The 16,287-nt window shown below is 45.1% G+C and overlaps 1 protein-coding gene across 10 annotated transcripts in view; it reads left to right on the plus strand.

The window, feature by feature from the left end:
- Positions 1–2,090: 2,090 nt before the first annotated feature.
- Cdk5rap2 (CDK5 regulatory subunit associated protein 2) overlaps positions 2,091–16,287 on the plus strand; it is a 186,595-nt gene continuing 172,398 nt past the window's right edge. For 7 of the 10 annotated variants that reach the window (XM_015497679.2, XM_015497682.2, XM_015497681.2 and 4 more), the window contains exons 1-3: positions 2,091–2,342; positions 12,654–12,721; positions 15,616–15,683. In XM_015497679.2, coding sequence (XP_015353165.1) covers positions 2,284–2,342; positions 12,654–12,721; positions 15,616–15,683 — 195 coding nt within the window. In that variant the 5' untranslated portion in view covers positions 2,091–2,283. The remainder of the gene's footprint in view (positions 2,343–12,653; positions 12,722–15,615; positions 15,684–16,287) is intronic. The other 3 variants (XM_015497680.2, XM_015497683.2, XM_015497685.2) reach the window with 1 other exon arrangement.

Raw genomic sequence — 16,287 nt, forward strand, 5'->3', positions numbered from 1 at the left:
TATTAGTTTTCGGTGGACACAACATCTTTATTTTTATGTGATGCTGAGGATCGAACCCAGTGCCTCACGCATGCTAGGCAAGTGCTTTACCTCTGAGCCACAACCATAGCCCTCCTCTTCCCATCTTGATGCAAAGTCTGGCTTGGGGTTAATTTGACAAACTGGCATTGAGCACCTATTGTGTCCATAGCTTTGGGCTAGATGTTGGGCCCAGAGGCATCAGTGGCTTGGTACACCAACGAGCTTTGAGAAGATAGTGCATATTCATTGGAATTGGCCCCTAACAAGGACTGCTAATGCCAAGGGTTGGTTTAGGCAAGTTCTTGAAAGCAAAGGGGCAGGTTGGTGTTCCAGGAAATACTGCTGACCTTGGGACCAGACAGATCTGGGCTTGAATTGTGGCATAGCCATGTGCTAGAAGGGCAGTGTGGCCAAATTGGGATCATGCAACAAAACACATAATGATAGTAAGGAATTATAACACATAAAATAACACTTATAGCCATGAGTCCATATTTATGTAAATAAACAATCAAATAAATGAATAAATGGGGGAGAAGAAGCAGTTTTCCATACAGTAGAATTCCAATTAATAGAGGAAGAATGACGGGGACAAAAATAATCAAATTGGCACATACCACTCCAAAAACTATTTTGAGTTAGAATTGCCCATAGATGTTAAACTCAGTGGATGAAGAATTTCAGAAGGGTTCCGCCCCAGATAAAGGACTTTTAGATGTAAGCTCTTTCCAGCCATTCAGTGACCTTGTTCAAGGAAATAATAATGCCAGCTTTGTGGCTGGATGGCCGCTGTCAAGGAGATGGGTTCAGACAGTCCAAACAGCTGGTAGCAGTAATATTGCCTTCAGGCTTGGAACAAGAAAAGCCATAGTGAGACAGACAGGGCAAAGGCCCCTGTCTCTGATCATGAAACACTACTGTGTGTTTCTACTGCAGAAGAAAAAACAACTTCCCACATAGACTTTCCTTTGTGCAATCAATTCTATTTTCAGTTTCCAGGATCACTGGCGGGGTTAGCACATAATCTAAGAGCATGGTATTGCTGAACAGGGCAACAGGTTTAATACTTATAAAATACTTATGAAAACGCTTAAGGAATCTTTCTCTTTTATAGTTTACTAAGTATCTCATTAGAAAATGCAACCATGTGAGCTTGACATTATCTGCCTCACTTTATCCATGAGGAAACCTAGGTGCAGCAAGGGTAAGATATCTCCAGGTCACAGGATGAACTGGACTCAGAATCCAGGCACTGCAGATGTCCAGTCCGGCAGTCACACCGTCCCCAGTAAAACTCACCTCTTAGCCACCCTGAAGCCGTTACTTTAGGAAAAGAGGCCAAAACACCACTTAAATATTGTGTTGTCTGGATGTAGACCGCATGTCTTAGTCCAAATTCTAAGATGGAGGAAAAGAAACAAATGGGAAAGACAGGCTGTGCATTAAGAAAGACACCCAGAGCCATGATCCAGTTGTCAGGAGCCGCACATCTGGCTCCAATTGACAGTAAATTTACTGTGTAATTAACTTGGGCGAGTTTACTGATTGGGCCTATTTACAGATTGTAGGTGCGAGTCTCAATGGTAACAAAAGATCACTAAATGCGAGCTTGGAGTGGGAGTACGGCTGGCCACTTGGCTTGGGGGATGAGTTGTTTCAAACTGTGTGCAAAGTACGCTTACTTTAGGACCCCCGCAGGCAGAAATTTTCTAAAGCGAAGCAGTACCTGATATATCTGAGTTTCAACTCAAGAAGGAAGACTCTTTGGTGTATAGATTCCAAGGTTCTAGAAAAGCAAACATTGGTTAAGAAACTCTGAGCTGCGGTGAGCTATATTCTCAGCTCCCGCTTAAATTAACGGATCAGGACCAGCGTTCACCCTCAACAAAGATGGCGCCGGTCCTGGCCTCGGCCTGGGTGCCCTAAAAAATCATGGCATCCAGCTTCTCCTTCCTTAATTTTGGACGGCCCAAGCGAAAAAGCTCTGCCCTTAGTTAAGATGGCGCCTGCCCACCTGTCCCTGCCCGGCCTCTGGCCTTGGCAGATTGGCTTCACTGCGCGCGCCTCGTTGACCCCGCCTCATTTCCGTAGGAAGAAGCGGCCGGAAAGATGGCGGTGGCTGCGGTTTGAATTCCAGCGGCGCCGCCGGAGTCCCAACAAGAGCTGGGTTAGAGGGGGCGGGGACCTGGGGAGCCAGGCGGATCGCGACAAGCCAGCGGAACCAGTGGCGCCTTCGCCACAGATACCAATGCCTCTGTGTCCATGATGGACTCCGTGTTGGAAGAGGACGTCACCCTCCCCGGCACGCTCAGCGGCTGCAGGTGCGGCCGCGACATTGGAGGCCGGGGTCCCCACTGATGGGGGTTCTCCCTAACCGGATTTGGAGTTTGCTATTGAGGGTGCTTGAGAGTGGCCAGGGGCAGTGCACTGGGTGGGTTCCTTCGGGGAGGGTCTCCGGAGAGCCCACCTGCTGATACTGTGGGCTCTGGGGTCCCCACCTACACTGCACTAGGCTGATACTTGGGGACATACTTTTGAAGAGGTTGTGGAGGACAAACAGGTAAAGGGTTTTATAAAAGAGTCCGGTGAGAGAGAACCGTTTGGAGTATGCCATCAATGGGGGCTGGATGGAGGACAGGGAGGGGCCTTGAAGACACTGGTGATTCATTATGAGGCATATAGTCATTATGTCTGTCTAGACTTTGTTTATGGGGGACACACAGTGGCTATGCAGACAGAGGTAATGGAGTGTAATGGTTAAGAACCTTGGGTGGAGATGGACAGAACTGGAATTCAATCCAGTCCTGTAAACTGACCAGCTGTGTGATGGTGGTAAAGTGATTTGACCAGCTTTCCCATCAGTATAATGGGCTAGTGGTGATACCCTCACATTATCATTGGTGTGAGGACTAAAAGAAGTGATGCTTGCCTGGAAATTTGCTTGACAAGTGTAGGGCCTGGCACCAGTGCTGAAAAAAGTATACTGTGTTGCCTTAATATTACTACAATAGGTTGAGTAGCCCTTATCTGAAATGCTTGGGATCAGAAATGCTAGGAATTTTGTATTTTGTAGTTTTTTTGGATTTCTGGAATATTTGCAATACATAATGAGATAACTTGAAGATGGGACCCAAGTCTAAACATGAAATTTATTGCCAGGCACAGTGGTGCACACCTGTAATCTCAGCAGCTCCGGAGGCTAAGGAGGATGGTGAGTTCATAAGCCAGCCTCAGCAATTTAGGGAGGCCCTGCGCAACTTAGCAAGACCCTGTCTCTAAATAAAATACATAAAAAGGTCTGGGGATGTGGCCCAGTAATTAAGTGCCCCTGGGTTCAATCCATAGTGCAAAAAAAAAAAAAAAAAAAACCATGAAATTTATTTATGTTTCACATATACAAAGCCTGAAGGTAATTTTGTACAGTATTTAAAAATTTTTTTTCTTTTAGTTGAGATGTACACAATACCTTTATTTGTTTTTATGTACTGCTGAGGATTGAACCCATCGCCTCACATGTGCTGGGCAAGCGCTCTACCACTGAGCTACAACCACAGCCCTTGTACAGTATTTTTAATGTGCCTTCATGTTGACTGGGACCCGTGACCTGAGGTCAGGTGTGGCGTTTCACTTTGTGGATTTTCATATGGGTGCTCAAATAGTTTTGAATTTCGGAGTACTTTGGATTCTGGATTTTCAAATTGGGGATGTTGAACCTATATTATCAATAGTGGTAGAAATCAGGAATGTTGGCTGAGAGTGACCCCCAATGGTCCTGCCCTTAGTGGTCTTTTCTTTCTGTAGTAGACTTGATAGAGGCCTAGACTGCTCCAGGTTGGGTTCCTTTGATTGTTCTGGACTCCTGGTTGTAGAGTGGGTAGGAAGAAATGGAGGAGAGCCCTGAGAACCTGTAGTGTTTATCCAGTTCTGTAGGACAGGCTGCTGTTTTTAGTCAACAGAGCCTAATTGAAAGGTGACCATGTTATTTGTTATGCAGACCAGGATGCTTTTAAGAGTGAAGTGGGCACAGTTAATACTTATGCCTGGATAGCAAGATAGACATAAACAGTTTCCACCTTGGGCAAACCTGGAAAATGGTTACTATGTTTACTTATTTATTTATTTTGTTTATTCTTTTTAGTTATACATGACAGTAGAGTTTGTTGGGATACTCTGTTTATTGAGAACCTGCTGGATATTAGGCAGAGAGCAAGTCCCTTTGAAGCTCTTGCTAATTGGATCCTGTGAAAGTTCATCCTGTCTCTGTCTTTCCATCTTACCACACTGGCTCTCACCAGATTGTCCTGACTTCCTTCACTCCTCTAATAGTCTTTAATACACTCAAAAGCTTTGTTTTTTACTTGTTCACATAAATCTGATCTTTTCATCTCAGACAGTTCTTTTCATCTCAGTGTTGGTGGGAAACATTTGGGCTTTGGGACCCAGACTTAACTGGGTTCAATGCCATTTCTTTCACTGACAATCCTGTGACCCTGGGCAAGCCACTCATCTTGTGAGCTGAGTTTTTGCCATCTGTAAAATGGATTCATTTAAAGCTCAGGGTTGGCATAAGAATTAAAATGAGTCTAAAAGGGTTAACCCATGTTTGACCTGCAGCAGAAACTCCGCAGATCTGCAAACATTCCTTTCCTTCCCCTCCCTGCCTTTGCATGTCCCAGGTGCTACCTACATACCTGGTAACTGCCATTACCCTCCATGACTCCCTGCCATTTTCAGGGAGAAGCTCTTTAATAGGGCTTCCAGGGTCCTTCATACTCTGGCGCCATCTGCTTCTGTAGCCTCCTCTCTGCCTAATTTCCCAACTCTGCCTCCTCCCTGAGCCCCTTCCCCATGCCTGCCTGCCATGTCGTTTCTTACTGCCAGACCTGGGCACTTGCTGTATGTGCTATCTGGATTACCCTCCCCACTGCCCTTTGCCCTTTGTCCTATTAACACATCATTTTTCAGGTCTCAATTTAGGTGTCATTGTTGGGAAACCCTTGCTGACATTCGCCATTCTCATCAGGGCCATCTGAAACTTTCCAACCACCCTTATCTGTCATTGACCTATCTTAGCCCTTGTTGATCTCACTGAATTTTGTTGACCAGGAATGACTGTCAAATAGGAATATGACATAAGTTACATAAAATTTTCTAGTAGCTGCATTAAAAAAAAAGTGATGAAAAGTTTTTTTTTTTTTTTTTTAATTTCTTTGTGGTGCTGGGGATGGAAATCAGGGCCTTGTTTATGCTTGGCAAGCCCTCAGACATTGAGCAAATTCTCCAGTTGAAATGGGTGAATTTAATAATTTATTTATTTAGCCTAATATTTCCATAGATTATCAACTAATTTGTAGTCAGTACTAATGAGATATTTTCCATTCTTTTTCAATTTTACTAAATCTTTGGTATCTGGTATGAATTTTGCACTCACTTAGAGCCCTTCTGAACTTAGATGAACCACATTTCAAGTGCTTATTGGGTCCTTGTGGCAGGTGGCTCCTGTTTTGGACACTGAAGCTGCTGGCTGTTAACTTATTTGTTGCCCAGATCAGATGGGGACCCATATGAGAGCAAGGACTGTATTTTGTTCATCTCTGTAACCCCAGTTCCCATCCTAGTACCTGGCATAATAGGGGCTCATGATTTTTGTAAAATCATTGAATAACAAATATCCTCTTGTTATAAGTGGTACCACTGAGGCTCTGAGAGGTGAATAGTCTGGGAACATACACACACACACACACACACACACACACGATCAAATTAGGACTACTGTCTAAGCTCGCTAACTCCAGAGCTGTCCTGCTTGCCAACTAGTTCTCTGAACTAATTCAAGGTTGAGAGGATTTGGGGAGGATCTATCTAACAGAGCTCCTGGCACTGAACTGGCCCTCGAAGAGTGGCAAAAATATCCTTAAAATATCCTGAGAGAGGCAGAGTTTCCATTTGCTGGTCACATGCAGGAGGATAATCCCTAGGATAAAGTCATATCTTTTTTACTCTAATGTACTTTTTTTTTTTAATATTTATTTATTTTTTAGTTTTCGGCGGACACAACATCTTTGTATGTGGTGGTGAGGATCGAACCCGGGCCGCACGCATGCCAGGCGAGCGCGCTACCGTTTGAGCCACCTCTCCAGCCCTCTAATGTACTTTTTGAAGGGCCCTTCTGCTTGGTAATTTCCAAGGCCCAGTTTTAAAGTCTAAACTGGAGTCCAGTTTGTCCTTAGACTTTTGTTGAATTAGGTCAGTTTACATTATTCCTTGTAAATCTGTGGGTACCTCAGACTGCTCTAGCTCTGTGAAACTTAGATCCAGATTCTGGCCACAGGGACCTTGCCCAAGCCAAGGCCCTTTATTAAATCTTGCCTGTTGGTGTGGGAAGAACCTGGGCTTGCTAGTTGGGAGGACTGTATAAACCCCCGTGTGACTAGATGCGTGGCTTTGTGTAAGCCATTTAACTTTTGTGAGCTTCAGTTTCTCCTTGATGACAATACCTATTTTATCGATGGCTGTGTGGGTGACGTGGAAGTGCCTGGCGCCTACTGGGGAGAGTGAAATGTTAGCTAGCTGGGTTGTGCTGATGCCATAGTGTGCTGTTTTCTGGACAGGATCTTGTGTGCCAGTGCCCTGAGCCCTTCCTCTGTGCAGGCTCCAGTCTGCCTTTGCTCAGCTGTGGGCTTCCTGAGGTCTGAGCCCAGGCCCAGTGACCCATTGGCTCCTCTAGCACATGGCCTCTAAGTGCCTGCTGCCGACCAGACATCTTTTGCTGTAAGCACAGTTTGTGCTTTGGGCAGAGAAACTGGATGCTAGAAGGGGGAGGTCAGGAAAGAGGATGGTGGATTGCAATTTCTGGTGAGGTCTTGAGGGTGACAGGAGTGCTACTGCATTCCAGGGTACCCCTGGCTGCGGGTTTGAGGACAGCATAGTTCATCTCACTGAATCTTCCTTCAGCTCCTAGACTATGCCAGCACGTAGTGGAGGCCCAACACATATTTGCTGAACAAACCAAGTTTCTTTCCTTTATTTTTTTTTTAGAGATGAAGATCATGTAATATAGGCCCCATATTTAGTGGTGAAATGATGCTTTGCAATCACTGTGAAGTGAATCCACAATTTGGCATTATCTGTTACTGTAAAAAATATGCCTGTATGTTTCTTTTTTTAAAAAAAGATTTATCAAGATCTACTTCATGTACCATAAATTTCACCCATTTAAAGTATACTGTTTAGTGGTTTTTAGTGTATTTGTAGAGTTGTACACCATTACTGCCATCTGATTTTTTATTTTTTGGTATTAGTGATTGAACCTAGGGATACTCTTCCATTGAACCACATCCTCAGCCCTTTTTATTTTGAGACAGGGTCTCACTAAGTTTCCTTAAGGCCTCTCTAAGTTGCTGAGGCTGGCTTTGAACTTATGATCTTCCTGCCGCAGCTTCCTGAGTCACAGGGATTAGAGGCATGCGCCATCGCTGCCATCCAGTTGAACCTTTTCATCATTCACAAAAGATAGCAATCCCTCCCTCTTCCTCCGCTGCCCTGTTGCACCCACTTCAGCCCTGTGCAACCACTGTTTGCTTTTTGTCACTTGATTTCCCTGTTCTGGACGTTTCATATAAATGGTAACTTACAATATATGATCTTTAGGACTCGGAGTGTAGCTCAGTAGTAGAGCACTTGCCTAGCATTTCAGGTCCCCTGGGTTCCATCCCCAGCAAAACACACACACACACACACACACACACACACACACCCCACACACACCCCACACACACACATACATGCATGCACACGCACACATGGAGTCTTTTGTGAGATTCATCCATGTTGTAGCATGTATCAGTACTTCATTTCTTTTTATGGTCAAATAACTTTCCATTGTACCCAGGTACCACACACTGTTTAGTCATTCATGTTCATGAACATTTGGGTTGCTTATTTTTTAAATCTATTATGAATATCATTGCTATTATGTACAATTTATTCTTCTCTTTCTCCTTCTCTTACAGTGTTGGGGATCAAACCCAAGGCCTACTACATGTTAGGCAGGAGGAGCTCTACCACTGAGCCACCCCAGCCCTCTTTATTTTAATTTGAGACAAGGTCTGACAAAGTTTTGGAGGCTGGCCTTGAATTTAGCAATCCTCCTGCCTCAGTGTCTGGAGTAGCTGGGATTATGGGGTTGTGCCCTCATGCCTGGCTTTGTCCACAAGTTTATGTATGGACATATATTTTTCATTTCTCTTGGGCATGTGCCCAGGGGGTTTGCTGAGCTTTCTGGGAACTCTGTATCATTTTCAGGCACTGCATAACTATTCCAAAGTGGCCTCGCTATTTGTCTCTCCCATGAGCAGGGTTTGAAGGTTCTAGTTTTATTCACATCCTCACCAGCACTTGTTATTTTTTTGTCTTTTTATAACCTCCATTGGAGGTGTGACATGTATCTCATTGTGGAATCGCTTTATATTTCTGTAATGACTAATCATATTAAGTATTTAAAAATTTTTTTTTTAGTTGTAGATGGACACAATACCTTTATTTTATTTCTTTTTTAAATTTTTATGTGGTGTCAGCGATTGAACCCAGTGCCTCGTGCATGCTAGTCAGGTGCTCTACCACTGAGCCACAATCCTGGCCCCCATATTAAATAATTTTTTCATGTGTTTATTAGCCCTTTGTGTTTTCTTTGGTGAAATGTTTAATCAAATCCTTTGTCCGGTTTTAAAATTGTGCTTATGTTTTGACCCAGCAGTTCCACTGCCTGCTATCAATCCTAGAGAAACCCTCATACATGTGCATAGTGAGACCTGTATACATACAGCTTGTTTGTAAAAGAAAAATGGAAACAAACTGAGTTACTATCAGTAGGAGATTGGGTAAATACCCATCCTTTCAAAAGTGCCTTTCAGACTGTTTGTGACCCATTGGTAGCTCATGCAATTCAGTTTAGTTGGTTGCAACCAGACCTTTAAAAAGTGAAACAGAATAGAAAGTAGTTCTGGAATTAAGGACTGATCATGGTCAGTAAAGTTTGAAAAACAGTGCTGTGGAATGCTTTGTGGGAGTTACAAATATTGAAGCACACGCGTTAGTACTGTCATCAGAACATCTTCAGGACACCTTTTAGTAGAGGAAAAATGTTGCAGAATAGTATGTATAGTTGGTCCGCATTTGTTTTCTCTTTATGCTAGGAAATAAAACCCCATGTCTAGAGAAGGGCCTGGAGGATCCGATGTGCATCTTCTGACGTCAGTGGTTACTGCTGAGGGGAAACTGAGGTGGGCGTGAGGAGGGGTCAGGGAGAACTTTAGGTGTAGCTGGAGTTTTGTATTTATGTTTTTCTCTAATTAAGAATGAATCTCATGGGATGAAAAAGGAATTGTTAAAAGGCAAACAAAGGCGTACTTGTTGATGTGATGTTTCCGAACGTGATGTCCAGTTCCTTCCTTGGCTCTCCCGCACTGTCAGTGAAACGTTGGGTCCTGGAGTCTTGTGAAGTGAAAGGACGATTGTTGCTGGCAAATAGAAGCCTAGAGGGGAGGCCTCCCTTAGGGCGGTGATGGAGCCGGAGAGAGGAGGTGCAGCTGCACGGGGGTGGGGGTGGTACTTGTTCACTCAGCAAAGTCCAGAATAGCAGTGTGCGCCCTGTGCCAAGCACCATAAGCCCTCTGCCTCCATGCATTGGGTCCCCCACCACACCCCAGGAAGGTGTTGGGGACATCAGGGTGATGTAGAGGAACAGAGCATGGGATTTGAAGTTGGGCCAGCTTGGGTTTTGTAGCTTTACTTTTCTGGGCCTTTGTTTTCTCATTTTAAACAAAATGGCAGCATTTTAGGAAGTTTTAGAAAGCTCAGCAGGCTGTGATGAGGACTAGGTGGGAGGCTGCCTGCCCTGTCTTGCCCAGGATACCTGCACGGTGAGGGTGCCCAACAGGGTGGGTTTCTTCTGATTGCTTACCTTTGCATATGAGGAAACTGGCACTCCACCATGTGTCATGTTACTTAGTGGCTTTGGGCAGCCCAGGCAGGGATGTGGCACCAGGAACTGGGTTTTGGCTCACTAACCCTTTGTGATTTTGAGTAGATAAGTTCCTCTACCTTCTGGACCTCATTTGTCCATCTATGAAAAGATGAACTCATGTCTGAGCCCTCTTTTGATGACCTTGTTTAATTTCCAGGGCTCTCCATGAGGCCCCAGCCTTATTCTAAGGCCAAGAGTGAGGGAGTGATCAGAATGGGAAGGTGTAGTTGGAATGACAGGAGGGTGCAGATGACAGATAGATAACGTTTAAGAGCAGACAGATAAAATTTGGCAGCTTCAGTGTTTGCCTGTTGGAAGCTGAGACAACTTTGTCTTTGTCTGCCAGGTAGTTTTCAGGTGTGATTGACCTTGGCTTGAGTTACTCATGGGCTGTTCTAGCCAGTGGGAGTTAATGTAATGGTCCTGGCAGAACGAATCCCGGTCAGAGATCTAGGACCAGACTCCAGGGTAAGCCTGGCCAGTAACCTTGTATGTGACTTGTGCTTTTGCACCACCTCTGTATAAGGTGGTAGTTGAACTTTAATTTTTAATTTTAAACTTTTAATTTTTGAAATTCAGTGTAGAAAATGGACTTTGACCTTTTGGTGATGCTTATTGGAAGAAATTAATATATTAGAGAAAATTAAAAACGAAGAAAGTATCTCTCATTTCCCTACAAATGATGATTTTCAATATTTCAGTGTATTTCTTTTGTCTGGGTATGTATTTATGGCCCACCCATTCTAAAATAGGATTTGGGGTGACATTTGTGTACATTTATGTATTCAGGATTGAGGATTACTCCAAGTTTTTAATTAATCTTTATAGCAGACATATTTTATTTTCCTGATGTTGGATTTGGGTTTTTATGATAGTTTCAATTTTTGGCTCAGTCCTGAACTTAAAGATTGATTCCAACTCCATAGTTTGGTGATCAGGCAAAATTATCAGAGGGCAGAATGCATTTGGATTTAGAAGCAGGAAAGAGCAATCTGCTGAGAAGCTGAGCTGAGCCTCCATCAGCTCTGAGTTTTTCAGATTGGGTCAGGGAAGCATTATTAGGCAATAGACATAAAAGGCCTGGATTCTGGACTTGGTTCTCCACAGCCATGTGACTCTGTCTAGGACACTGACATTGTCTGGGCTTCAGAGCCTTCCTTTGAAAAATGCATGAACCCTCAGGGAATTGGGCAGTTCTAACGATGGTAAATATTTCATGAATTATAAATTGTAAAACATTATGTGTTTCAAGATGACAGTGATGTTTTTCTCCTGCTTATGGAGGGTCCACAATATGCCAAGTACATTGCTGGGCACTTTGTATCTTGTTTGATTGCCCATTACTTTATGAAGTACTGCTTTTCTCCTGTTACAGCTGAAGGGGGCCAGGCTTGGAGAGGTACTTGTAGAGGCTGTGCTACAACCCAGGGCAGTTTCTGTTGTGTCAAATCATACCTCCAGTTATGGTCTAGTTTTCTGTCAGTATCCCTAAATCCTCACTGAACCTATTTATATAACTCAACCAGTAAAACGTCTTGGATCAGTGGATTCTGCATTTTTGTTTGACATTCTTTTGTTTTGGAGCTGGGGGTCCAACCCAGGGCCTTGCATGATATGCAAACTCTACCACTGAGCTGTACTCCAGCCGTCTGACATTCTTAAGGCATCTAAGTTGGTGCCTGATTCCCAGAGTTTTAAATTTTGGTTGAAATGGCATTGTTTCAGCCAGCTTTTTCACTGCTGCAACCAAAAGACCTGACCAGAACAGTTTTAGAGGAGGAGAAGTTTATTTGGTCCTTGTGATTTAAGAGATCTCTATCTATAGTCAGCTGTTTCCAGGAGAGGCAGAGCATCATGGTGGAAGAGAGTGGTGGAGGAAAGCAGCTCAGGACATGGCCACCCCGGGGGGAGAGAGAGGGGTGGGGGGAAGGAGGGAATGCACTCACCTCACCATGGACAAAATATAAACCCCAGAGGCCTGCCCTCAATGACCCACCTTCTCCAGCTACATCCTACCTGCTTACAGTTACCACCCAAATAACCTGTATCAGGGGATTAAATGCACTGATTAGGTTAAGGATCTCATCATTTCAACTTTGAACTTTCTTGAATTGTCTCATACATGAGCTTTTGGGGGACACCTAATATCTAGACTATTGCAGGCATATTTATGATAATAATAACGATGATAACAAAACAATAGATGTCATTTATTTAGGACCTACTGTGTGCTGTGTTTATGTACCTGAATTGACTAATTTTCACAGGTAGACTATAGCATTCTACTCATAAAATTAATGTAATTACCGTGTACTTGGCACAGTGCCTCTGCACCCAGCACACATTTGGCACATGGAACATTAGATGTGTGAAGCAATGCATGAATGACCCATCTAGCAGGGGTCGGTCACACAGCTCCTGATGTTAGAGCTGGAACTCCGTTCTGAGGCGGAACTCGGCCCCAGTGCCTGAGCTTCATGCCTCCCAGGTAGCTGGGCTATGTGTCCTTCTCAGCTGTGGCCTGCTGATGCCATTCATATCGCGGCAGTCTGAACAGTCTCTGTTGTGCAAACCTGGCTCCTCTTTTACCCTGTGTGTTCTTTCCTAGTGACCTTGCTCCTGCTTGCCCAGATGACCTGGATGGCATCAATACCTGTGTTGGATTGGAAAATGGAGGTAAGCACACAAAGCAGTCACTTTTTGACTGAGAACAAGGGAAGCAGACTTGGACCAAGTGCCCTGAGGCCCGGGGCTGAACTTCAATCCCTCTGGGTCCTAGAGCCCACCAGGCTTGGTACACAGCCAGTGCTCAGCATTTTACAGTACAGATGTGTTGATCTGCCCTCCACCTCCCTTCATAGACGCTGGGCAAACTCAGGAGTGCATGTCCGAGGCAGTACTTCACGGGTGCAGTTGCCTGCTGCCACGCCTGTAGGGATTCAGCTAGGGCTTGCCGAACTGAACAGCTGCATGGAAGCTGGACATGGAGCTGGTGGCTAGACCTCACACGCGGTGTCTGTTTTCTCCAGGCCGAGTGGCTGGAGGCCTGAAGAGTTGCCGTCCGGACTTGTGTGTGCCAAGGCCTTGCAGGCAGCTGCTGGGTACCGTCGGCCGGCTGCGGCCAATGCTGCTCAGCCCGTCCTTCACATGGCTACTAGAGCATAGGAGATATGGCTGAGTCAAGTGGGGTCTTGTGCTGGAGTGGATTATGAGGTGCCTTTGCAGTCAGGTCTTGCTCAGCATTCTTCAAAATTTCCATTTTTGGAAAGAGTGAAGTCCCTCCTAGGTGGCTGTGTGGTTTGTGCTAGTAATTTGCCTTGTTGAACTTAGAGATGTCTTGACTTTGATTTTTTCCTTTCTCTCCAGAGTAATGAGATTGGTATGTGCAGCAGGAAGTTTTTAGAGCAGCCAGGATAAGAGTCACTGTGTCATTTCTGGAGAATTCTGAAACAGATAGGCCATCCTCGGGTTTTCCTTTGGAACCTATTAACTTAAAAATCCCATAAACCTGCTCTTCCTGCCTATAGGTAGTTAGAAGCAGAAAATTATTATATCCACTCCTTAATTCAGCCAGTGGCCAGCTCCTGCTGTCAAGCCCGTTAGCCGTACTTTGTCTGTACATTGGCTTCATGCCAGACTCCGGGGGTGAAGTGCTTGGGATTCAAGCTTGAATGTCATTACCCTCGAGCCCAGGACACTGACAAACAAAAAGTTATGGTAGACATTGAATGATTGGTGTGAAGAGAGATTTATGGGGTCAGAGTCAGGTGAGAGTTTCTGAAGAACCTGACCTAGGAGCTGAGACTTGGAGGTGGGGTAGAACTGTGGTAGGGAAGGAGAAGGGGAGAAGGGTCAGCTGTCTTTGACACAGGAGACAGAGCGTGGCCCATTTGAGGAACAGGAAAACAAACCTGTGTGCCTCCAGTTGCCCTGGCCCACCCCTCAGCCTCTTTCTGCTGAGTAGTATCCAAACACTGTGCCCACCCCTGGGCCTTTGTTTGGGCATCCGTCCTTCTTATCTGCCTGCTGTCTCTCTAGGGCTCAGTTCAAAGCTAGTCCCCTTCTGTGGCTCTCCTGTGGCCTGTGTAGTTGTGCTTTCACTTCATTTCATTTATTCCTGTTGGCTACTTTTAAAATGTCCCAAATGAAACCAGTCCTCATCCACTTACATCACCTCCAGCCTGGATTCTTCCTGAGTTACCCCGACAGTCTCCTTGTTTCTCTCCTAAGCCTCCTGCAGTCTGTTCTCAGCCAGGCAGCCAGAGGGAGCTTGTAGAAACCTGAGTCTGCTCATTTCACTCCCTTGCTCACAATCCCCAGGGGCAGCTCCATCTGTAGAAGAACCCACAGGGCCATGTGCAGCCTGTCCCTGGAACCTCTCCTGTCTCCTCTTCTACTGTGCCCTTTGTGAATTGATCTTAGTGGTTGTCTCATGGCTGGTCCTCAGACCCCCGGGGTGCCCTCCATCTCAGGCATCTCCCTGTACCTGGAGTGTTCCTCCCCAGGCCACTGGCTGCTTCCCTTCAAGTCTGGCAGGTGTGGCCTTCTCGGTGAGGCCTTCCTCAGTTGCAGTGCACACCCTGCCCCTGGCATTTCCCACCCTCACTCACTTTGTCTCCATGGCTTTATCACCTTTTAACATATCTGACAATTGCCTGATTATTTTGTTTGTTGCCTGTTTTCCTCTGAATAGCAGCTCCATTTGTTGCCTGATGTGGTCACATCCCAAACTGCCTAGCAGAAAGTCGGCTCTCAGCGCACCTTTGCTGGGAGAGTGAATCCGTTCATTTTCTCCACACACGCTTACTCAACACCTGCAAAGCTCCAGGAGCTGGCTCAGCATGCTCACAGTTTGTTGTCCTCTCTGTTCTGCCCCCTTGTGGGAATCCTTGGGTGCAGGATCTTGTCTTCATCATTTCCCCCAGCACATAGGATGGTGCTTGGTGCAGAGCAGGTGTTTGCGAAGTGTTTGTTGAATTAAGTTGTGGAAAAACTTGGGTGCTGGAAAAGTCAGTACTCATCTAAAGCAGGGGTTGACGGTTGGCACCCATTAGCTGACTTAGGAAGTAAATTCTTATTGGAATGCACCACATTGTTATGAGTTGGTTGTGGCTGTTTTTGTGCTATTGCAGGAATCAAGTAGCTGTGACAGATTTTAGGCTTTGTTTGTAGCCTGCAAACCCCAGAATGGTCATTGTCTGGTGTTTTTAGGAGAAATTGGCCAGCCCCTGCTATCAAGTTCGTTAGCCATACTTCGTTCCAGAGTCTGACTTGAGAGGTTGAGGAAGCACGTGTCAGTACAATCTGCTGTGCTGTGTGCCTGCTGTATTTTTTGGGTTCATCCTCTAATATGCATGGTTACACTGGGGATAGTTTAAGTACCTTGTCAGTGTTGAAATAAAATGGTTTAGAACTTTCCCTAGACTTGAATCAGTAAATCACAATAGGCAGGAAGCGCCAGCATGGCACATGTGGAAGCTATTCTTGTCTTCTCGGGCCTCTAGGCCTTAAAGGGAATGTTGGGCAGTTTGCATGCCATGACGTTTTCTGTCTGTTTTGCCTTTTTCTAGAGCTCCCACAAGTGTCAGAAGAAAAGGTGTCTCCCACCAGAGTACGGAACATGAAGGACTTTGAGAATGTAAGTGGAGATGCCAAATCATTATTCCTGACAGATCAAGCCTGCTGCTGCTGTCCAACCAGACCCAGGAGAGAGCTCCTTTCTGGGGACTGTGTATTCTCTGTCAGCCTTTCATACGAGGGCCACTTGCAGGTCCAGCTTTGGGTATTTGATGAGGGTGTTCCATATTGCACAGTTGAGGGGAGCTAGCATTTGTCGAAGGCCTTGCAGTAACATAAGGCACATTATTTATGGCTCCTAATTAGTCCTTGCTTCAACTCTTCAGGTATTTTGTATTATCTCCACTTTACAAACAAGGAATCTTAAGAGTGGGAAAGACTTGTTTCAGGTCATATGATATGTGAGGGGATACAGAGCTGGAATTGGATTCCATGTTTTTAGTGATTGCAGAACCATTATTCTTTCCTGTGCCTTGCACCTCCCCTGGTATTTTGTAGACGTGGTCGCTGTTGAGTGGGCCATGAGCAGCCTGCACACAGCACCAAGGAGTCATTGTGTGCCAATGTCTTCCAGTGCTGTGTCTTTCATTTGTAAGCCGAGGGGTTTTGTTTTCAGGTATCAGGAAAATAAGGTTGTTTTCCCAATTCCAATTCTCTTTAACAAG

This window comes from Marmota marmota, unplaced genomic scaffold (assembly GCF_001458135.2).
Source record: "Marmota marmota marmota unplaced genomic scaffold, marMar, whole genome shotgun sequence".
In the NCBI taxonomy this organism is placed as follows: domain Eukaryota; kingdom Metazoa; phylum Chordata; class Mammalia; order Rodentia; family Sciuridae; genus Marmota; species Marmota marmota.